The 8929-nt window shown below is 53.5% G+C and overlaps 1 protein-coding gene across 1 annotated transcript in view; it reads right to left on the bottom strand.

Moving 5' to 3' along the window:
- Window positions 1-6399: 6399 nt before the first annotated feature.
- SCRN1 (secernin 1) overlaps window positions 6400-8929 on the bottom strand; it is a 42878-nt gene continuing 40348 nt past the window's right edge. The window contains exons 7-8 of the mRNA XM_006088746.3: window positions 8410-8590; window positions 6400-6701 (exon numbers count right to left, since the gene is read on the bottom strand). Coding sequence (XP_006088808.1) covers window positions 6543-6701; window positions 8410-8590 — 340 coding nt within the window. The 3' untranslated portion in view covers window positions 6400-6542. The remainder of the gene's footprint in view (window positions 6702-8409; window positions 8591-8929) is intronic.

Below are 8929 nucleotides of genomic sequence, written 5' to 3'. Positions count from 1 at the left end.
TCACTGCGGTCTCCGTCCTCGGAGATTCCCACAACAGGCCTGTCGTCTGCGCTCCCCAGTGTTCCCCATGCATTTTGTATTTATAAATATAAACATAAATATTAAAAGCCTCTGCAGGTTATTTCTCTGTACCTAATAAACTGACAAACGGACATGCTTCTGGCCGTCTCCCTGTGGAAACCTAGCGTGGTCACCAGCACTGAGCTCAGGGTCAGGAGGGCTTCTGACAGGATGAAGCCCGGTACTCGGCTGGCTCCGGCGCTGCTGAAATGTCCTGTTAGAGTCAGGCCTTTACTGAGCTGACGTTTCTGACTAAACCACAGTCACAGTTTCGTCTGATGTTCCCCTGGTGTTTGTAAGCTAACTGGGTATTTGGAAAAACCAACCAAGGGAAAAACTTTCTTAAATGCATTTTTTTTTTCAGGTTTATTAATATGGGTAGCCCCGCCACATGGCCCAGTGGTTGAGCGTCGACCTATGAACCAGGAGGTCACGGTTCGATTCCTGGTCAGGGCACATGCGTGGGTTGTGGGCTCAATCCCCAGTGTGGGACATGGAGGAGACAGCTAATCAATGATTCTCTCTCTCTCTGAAATCAATAAAAACATTTAAAATGTGTGTGTATGTGTGTGTGTTTATGTAGAGAATTCCTCTAACTTCTGTTTAAAAGGAACAACTTTCAACCTAAAGTACGCTTAGCACCACCCCCAACAATGTAGCAAACTCCTCCAAAAACCTGTATGGAGCAGCAGTATCACCCCAACTTCCATGCCAGTACTTGCAGCAGCAGTATCACCCCAACCTCCATGCCAGTACTTGCAGGTGAACTCCGAAACATGGGAAGGGGAGGGGAGGTTTACCCACGGGGCACTTGGGGAGGTGGTGAATTACTTCACCAGCCTGTGCCTCAGTTTCCTCACCTGTGAAATGGAGACATCAACATGTACCTGAGCATATAGTGGTGACAGCTCAGTGACGTAACACCCGGGCAACCCTTAACCCCCTGCGTCACAGCAGACCCGGGCATCGGCCTGCCCCTCACCCCAAGACCCGCACTCCAGGGGACAACGCCATGGGAAGATGAGGGCTCTCCAGGCCAAGGAGTGCTGAAGACGGCCAGCCGAGCCCTGGCGTAAGGAGACGGCCCTCGGGAGGAACCCACCCTGCCCGCACGTGGACCTTGGGCTTCCAGCCTCCAGCCCGGTGAGAGTTCATTTCTGTTGTTTAGCGGTACTTTGTTAAAGCAGCCCTAGCAAACAAATGCGGGCTTTGTCTCCTTGGAGTTTTGCAGGAGTACATTACAGGGAAAAGAGCTGGAGGTCAAGTTTAAAGGGTTAGCAGTTCCTTGTCATATAAATGGGGCAGTCGACTACTCTGACCTTGACAGAGGTCACTCATTTCCATGAACAAGATAAGAAGTTGCATTTGCCCATCCTGATGGAGACAGGGTCGTGGGAGCAACCTGGCATTTCTAGGCCACAGGAGTGGAGAGAGGCTGACTTTTTTCTTAAGCGGCATCCTTCCCTCTGGTGGACCCACTCGGGGCTTTAAAATAAAGATGCTTGGCATAGATGCCAGCAGCCATTTGGAGCATCTAGACGCCTGTTGCTAGTACGGCTTTAATGGTGGTGACACAAACCCAACACAAAGTTTACCATCCTAACCATGTTTAAGTATACCATTCAGTAGTGTTGAGTGCATTCACATGATTGTGCAGCCAATCTCCAGAACTCCTTTATGATCCACAAAACTTTTTTATACCCCCTAAGAAATTCCCCATTTCCCCCTCCCTGCCCCTCACCTACGTGGAATAATACAATACTTGCCGTTTTGAGACTGGCTTATTTCACTTAGCATGATGTCCTCAGGGCATCCATGTTGTAGAATGTGTCAGAATTTCCTTCCTCTTTAAGGCTGAATAGTATTCCATTTTATGTATATACTGCATTCTGTTTATTCATTCATCCATACATCGATGAATTCTTGGGTAGTTGCCACGTTTTAGCTTTCATGAATAATGCTGCTGTGAACATGGCTATACACATATTTCTTTGAAAACATGCCTTTAATTTTTTAGGGTATATACTCAGAAGTGGGATTGCTAGATTATAAGCTAATTCTCTTTGTAATTTTTTTTTGAGGGCCCTCCATACTGATTTCCACCCGCACTGCACGTTTTTACATTCCCACAGTAAAACACAAGGGTTCCAATTTCTCCAGGCCCCCCTCAACACTTGTCAGTTCTGGTTTTTTACAGCAGCATCCTGATGGGTGTGAGGTGGTATCTCCCTGTGGTTTTGTATTTACTTTTAAAGAGTGAACTTACCCACAGAATGGTACAGAAATGGAGGAAACTGCTGAAAAGGTTGGGTTTTCTGAAGATTAAAGTGAGAAAAAACACATCTCCTTTTACACATTTTCTATGTCGTGACTGATGCCCACATTTATTCATGAGACACAAGGTAGAAACGGCCACCGGACATCAGTTTCAATTATTTTTTTGCTTTTTTTTTATTGTATGCTTGATGTATTTAGGGACAATTCCAAGGGCAAGCACTGGATGGGGAAGTTGTCTGGGTTGTGGATATTGTACAAAAGGCTGTTAAGACGACACGGTCAGTTCCCACTGCAGGAAACAGAGTCTCCTTTTTAGCACTCCCTGCCCACAGCATTGTCCAGCTCACACATTTAACTCCTCACAACATGATCGCAAACGTGTGCGTGTTCATTCCCACGAGACATCTGCACGTGGCGGGTCGGGATGTTTGACAGAGACCACAGGAGGGGAGCTGGGACACAGGGCCTGTGGGGTGAAGTGCCGGAAGCACAGAGTATTCTGGGACAGTGTGTGCCTGGGACCCTCCCCCCTCCCCCTTGGACAGGAAGGCACGGCCAGCGAGGTGGTTCCCGCTCCCCTTCCTCTATGTGCTTCCCCCCTCACGCTGAGAGCTCAGCGGAACACCTTCCCCATAAATGACTTGTCAGCTCCTCGGTGGAGCGTGCAGTTACTGGTTCCAGAACACACACCGGTCCCACCTGGCTTCCCTGCTGGGCCAGCCGCACGTGGGGTGACATCAGTTAGGGAGCAAAGTGGTTTGCCTGGTTAATAACTATTTTTATACCTACTCAGCCACCCAGTAGTGAAGGAACCGGCTGCTATAATCTAATAGGCACACGCCTGCTCTGTTAGACAGCTTGTCAGGCAGACTCTTTCTAATGAGAACACTGTGTCTTAGGTTACTGGGCACGAAAGAATCGCCATCATTCCAAGTACATCCTTATTCTACCTAAAGCCCCAAGCCACCTCCTGGAGTGAAAGAGAACTGCTTCTGCTCTGTTCATGTACCTTCCTGGAGGCTGTGGTCAGTCCCTCCACTAGGCAAGACTGACTGGCTTATGCCTGGCTGTGGGGTGGGAGGTGTCCTTACGACCATGTCTTCCGTCTGCACAATGCACAGCACCCCCACCTGAGGGTTAATGAGTACACAGATGGTGTTTTAGGAAGCTATTTATACTCTGACCTTTAAACATTATCTTACAGTTCATCTCGAATATTTGTTTTCTCCATATTGCCTTTAGAAAAGCCATCCCCCGGTCAAGGAGTTATCCACGTAATGATATGCATTTTTTAAAAGCACGGTCTGTGGGGAGCGTTTAAAGAACAAGCAGTGCCCCCAGCAACAGCCTGCTCAAAACCCAACAACCTATTCCAGGCTGCTCATCTAAGTGAATACAAGTCCCTAGAAGTGAACAGGCCACTTCGGCAGGTTCCTGGCTCTCTTCTTGCCCTTCCCTGTGATGCCCACTGTACGAGGACTCTGTCCATTGCTATTATTGGGTCCGACTGTACACAGACTACCTCTGGGCCTGAAGGAAGCACCCCAGCCGGGTTGAACGTCTGCCAGGCTGTGCCACGGAGGGCTGCCTCGCCCTCTGGTGGTCACCCAGGGGCATCACAATTTCGATGTACAGTGTGAGCCCAGACAACTCTCCATCAGGGTTGGCCCTTCTCTGAAGTGCTGGGCTAAGGTCAACGCCCCCTCACAGAAGCACCCATTGTGTGTCCCACTGCACCATGCTGGGCAATGGCCTAAGGCTGGCTGGGTGACCGTGACCTCTGTTTGGCCCATAATAATGAAAGCAGGCCTCTGTCATTTATTCTCACTAGCCTCCTTTTGGTAAAACCCTGGATCACTTTAAGCATCACAGGTCTGATGCGATGTTTCCATAACAGGTGGGGGTGAGACCTTGGTGTGAAACTCGGTGTTTTAAAGAACCACTCTGTAGGTGGGCTTAGGGGGGAATAGGGTACCTCCATCGTTCTGGAACCCCACCCTGGCCCCCTTAGCAGCTGTAGGCAGACACTCTGAGAATGGCAGCTGGAGGAGACCCTAAGTGAATCAGCAGTGAAGGCCCGAACCTGGGAGAAGCCTCGGGGACTACAAGCCACCACGACTGCTGTTAACTTTGTCAGCCCACAGTCTTCCTCGCTGTCACTGCCTGTAGTTAGTCATTTTCCTACAAACCTGCTGGGCAAAGAGCTCATGGTGCTCTTCAAGGGCAGTTGGTAGGGAAAAAAAGAGGTTTGTTCCGATAAAACCTGTGACCCTCGGGCCACGTCTGAGTATGGGACCTGTGTCCCTTCCTGTGGCCTGACATGTTGCTTCTGGTGAGTCAGTAGGAGCAATTAGCTGCTGTTCTCCACTAGCTGTCTACCACCACATTCTCCATGACTCATCTCCACCCCTTTCCTTTTTTTTTTAAATTTATTCAGAGAGGAAGGGAGAGGGATGAGAGAGAATCATTGATCGGTTGCCTCCTGCATGCTCCACACTGGGGATCGAGCCCGCAACCCGGGCATGTGCCCTGACTGGGAATCGAACCATGACCTCCTGGTTCATAGGTCGATGCTCAATCTCTGAGCCACGCTGGTCGGACCATCTCCGCCCCTTTCCATTCCGAGCGTGATGGAGAGTGTCAGTGGCTGGAGGTAAGCCCCCCACCACCTGCACCTGCCCGCGCCAGCCACCAGTCTCAAGGCAGCTGCTGGGACATGGGGGTGGGAGAGATGGAGGCAAGGCCCAGGGAAAGCCAGCTGCTCCCTACACAGCTCTGTGGGCTGTAACAGGCTGGGCAGGGAGGGCGGGGGCTGGCCTGTTACCCTGGAGCGAGATGCTTCTACCTCCATCTGTCGCCTTCTTGCCCTCTGTGTTCCCAGCGCTGGCCCATCTGGTCCTCCTCGCAGGCTCTTCTGCGCTCCGGTGGTAAGTCAAATCCTTCATGCGAACACGACATTGGAAACAAATCAGTCTAATTAAAGTCTCTGCTGAGATAATGTTGTGTCTGCCCGGATTCCAGCTACTTTAACTAGAATCGAAACAGCCAAAAGTTTCTCCCTCTCTTCCCCTCATTAACCGAGAGCTTGGCGGCTTTGCGGGGTGGAACTGTGCCAGAGGGCCCTTTATTGGTAATTCACCTAAACCAGTGGTTCTCAACCTTGGCTGTACATTAGAATCACCTGGGAATCTTTATAAAATCCTGATTTCTGGGCCTCCACCTCTGGAAATTCTGTTTCTTTGTTACTAATGTTGTGGCCCCACCCCATAACAAAGAAACAGAATTTCCGGAGGATGAGGCCTAGAAATCAGGATTTTAAAAAGATTCCCAGGTGATTCTAATGTGTAGCCAAGGTTGAGAACCACTGACCTAAACAGACGGCGGTAAGCAGGCCGGAACCATCCTGCACCAGGGCAGCCAGGTGGCGGGTGCGCTGGAGCAGGTGAGCCTGGTGCCTCTGGGCGGCCCACCCGGGGATGCAGGGAAGCCACAGGTGTGGCTGCCTCTGACTCGCTACAGGGGGCGGGTCCCGCTCACACGGGAGCAGCCCTCCCGCACGTGGGAGCCGTCGGTGGGTCCACTGCTCACAAGCACGGGGCACAGAAGATGGGTTTGTGAGGATCACGGGAAGCTGGACGGAGCTGGGACTGGACGGGACCGCTGTCCTCCTTCCCTCCAGATGTGTCCCTCAGAAGACACACCTGGAGACTTTCCGCACTACAGACAAGCCCTCGCGTTCAGGGCGGCCAGGAAGCTTCTCCCTCGGCACAGGCAAGGCCCTGGGCCAGACACAGCAATGCTGTTTGTGAGCCTGGAAGAAACTTACTCAGCGAGGAAGACCTCAGGAGACTTTGCCTCCCCGCCCGCTCAGCACTGTGGAGCCTGCCTTCCAGGGCCTGGTGAGCGCACATCCTCCCGGAAAGGCCAACGCGTCCATTGTCACGGAAATACAACAACAGCAGCTTGAAATCCACGATTAGTCACACGGGGAACCACGGGCGCACGGGGCACATGTCACACAGCAGAGGAAGGGGACCGCGTGGCAGAGGGGACGCGGAACACAAGTGTCCGTCCGGTCTGGCTTCGGAAAAGGGACCGCCAGCCGCCACGGACGGCCTCTCGTCTTTCTCGCCCGGGAGAGCGGTGGTTTTGCTGGTAAGTTAGTCGGTGGGAAACTTTAAATACGAGGGGGAGGGCGGGCCGCTTCACTTAAAGAACTTGATCTCCGTGTCCACACAGTCATAGAAAAGGTCGGCCACCTCGGCGGGGTCCGGGGGCGCGGGGCCGGCCAGGATTTCTTCCATGGCCTCCAGGCCTTGCTTCTCCAGCTCCAGCATGGTCCTCCGCAGCCTGCGGCCCTGCTCCTGAGGAAGCACAAGCGGGGGGAGGTCATTGCCCCGAACCCCGAAAGCCTCCTGGGGTGGGACACCCTATCCAGTGTTTCCTACATGACCGCCATGGGATCCTTCCAGATGCCAACCTGGGTGTCACTGCTCTGCCTGGCATACCTGCCTGGTTTCCGCTGCCTTCAGAATACATCCTGAGTGGCATCCCAGGCCGGTGGGACACACGAGGCTCTTACTTGGCCTCTAGCCACACCCCTTCGACTCAGCCAGTTGACTCGGCTGCCTCCCTCCAGCCCGTCCTCCCCACTGCCTGAGCCAGCGTGTCCCCCAGGGCCTGGTCAGCTGCACCCCTCTGCAGGCCTCTCCTCTGGGCTCCCAGGGCAGGGCCTTGCCTCCTGCCGGCTGCTCTCTGTCACGTGAAGCTCTGCCTGCTTGCCTGTGTCCCCGTTAGACCCTGGGCTCCTGGGGGGTGAGGACGGGGCGTGGCTCCAGGCGCCAGAGCCTCAGATGTGGTAGCACAATAAGTCCCGGAGGGAGACGCTGCTGTCACCACCCCCTGACTCAGACCTGTGGTCATTTCCACATTTCAAAGCCCACTCGCCCTCACCGGCTCAGCTCTAGAATTTGGGGTAGAAGCGCTCAGCCCACACGGCCCTTCCTGCCTCTGCCTCCTATCGCCTGATCCTCAAAACCGTTCTCGGTCCCTATCCGGCTTAGAAAATGCGCTGGCAGGAGCCACGGGAGCAGCGGTGCAGACTCTGGGGAATGGTGGGCGGGCGGACAGGCGTAAGACAGCCGACAGCTGGTGGCGTGGAGGTGCGAGCTCTGTGACCACTGAGCCTGCCCTGCTCAGAGACGCTGTCGGAACCCACTGGGTTGCCACCAGGGTCGCCTTCTCTATGTCCCTTTTGCAGTCCCTGGTGCTCGCCCGGCCCACACAGAGCACGTGCTCAGTTCACCTAAAAGGGGCCCTTTCTCCCGGAGAAACTGGACCTGCTCCCAGCTGTTCCCTAAACGCTTGAGGGTGGATGCGCGTCTAACATGCCCAGTCCTTCCTCCTCCCTTCCACCAAGTACAGCTGGGGCTGCAGAGGAATGCTCACGGGTGCTGGGGTGGCCTTGTTAGAGTTTACGTCTCATAGCTTTAAGTTCCAAAGCTTTGGGGGGGCAGGGGATCTGCACTTTAAAGAAAAACTTCTTTTTAACTGAAAACTTGAGAATCTTTCTTTTAGTGTCATAAAATGTATATCCCACCGAAAATACCACTGGAGCCCTTTTCAGTGTACTGTTCAGTGGCATTAGGTACAGTCACATTGTTGTGCGGCCCTATCCATCTCCAGGACTTTGGGGAAGAATCAATTTTTTTTAAGCATTTTTAAAGTGTTGCCACCACATTACAACCCTGTGTCCCCAAAAGTATACAAACCTGTAGGAAGAAGCAAAGCAGCCGTCCCAACCGGGCTGCACATTTCGGGGATTCCTAGGTGAACAGTAAGTGACAGGGGCTATTCTGAGCCCACTGGGCTCCAGAATAACATCAGAAGCATAGGCTTTGGTTTCTTTCAGGGGACGGGGTGGGACAGTGAACACCGCCTCCTGGGAAGGGCCTGGGAGCCTGGGTTTTGGGGAGGAGCGTGCTGGAGCGGAGGAACAGGGTGACTTGTGCCCTGCTCTCCTGGCCCGTGCTCACTGACCCCACCACTGTCCACGGCCCAGCCCCGGCTCACCTGGCCGCTGGCGATGACAGCGCGTGCCCACTCGTGGGCCTTGTACAGTTCGTGCCGACGGTCTGGTTTCTCCTGGAACCGGGGCTCCCTTCTGGCAGGGTCGTCATCCCCGAAACAGGGAGACTGTGCTTTGGGGACAAGTTTTACATCGTCCACAAAGATGAAAGGCTTGAAGATGGACCTGGAGAGAAAGGAGAGGGGCTTCAGCCAGGCTGGGTGGGAGGGCACCAGAAGCGGTCCTTTCACTCAGCAGCCATTTCTGGGGGTAGAGGGTGGAGGGTGGTGGGTGGAGGGTGGGTGGTGGGTGGAGGGTGGGTTCATGCCAAGAGAGACACAACTGCAGGGTTTAGTGAAGGTTTCCATGAAGTTCACTGCCACTTACAAGCTGCGGTTTCTCCTATTCACAGGGAGGAGCCGCCTAGACAGACCTGCCTGCTCGGGAAGACCGTGCGGAGGCCCTTCCAATGACATAAAGCGAGGCAAGTAGAAAAGGGTCCTCTGTTTACACTCAGCGAGGTGG

Source organism: Myotis lucifugus, unplaced genomic scaffold (assembly GCF_000147115.1).
Source record: "Myotis lucifugus unplaced genomic scaffold, Myoluc2.0 scaffold_52, whole genome shotgun sequence".
Lineage (NCBI taxonomy): Eukaryota > Metazoa > Chordata > Mammalia > Chiroptera > Vespertilionidae > Myotis > Myotis lucifugus.
The sequence above is the reverse complement of the archived record's forward strand: the minus strand, read 5'-3'. Positions and strand labels throughout refer to the sequence as shown.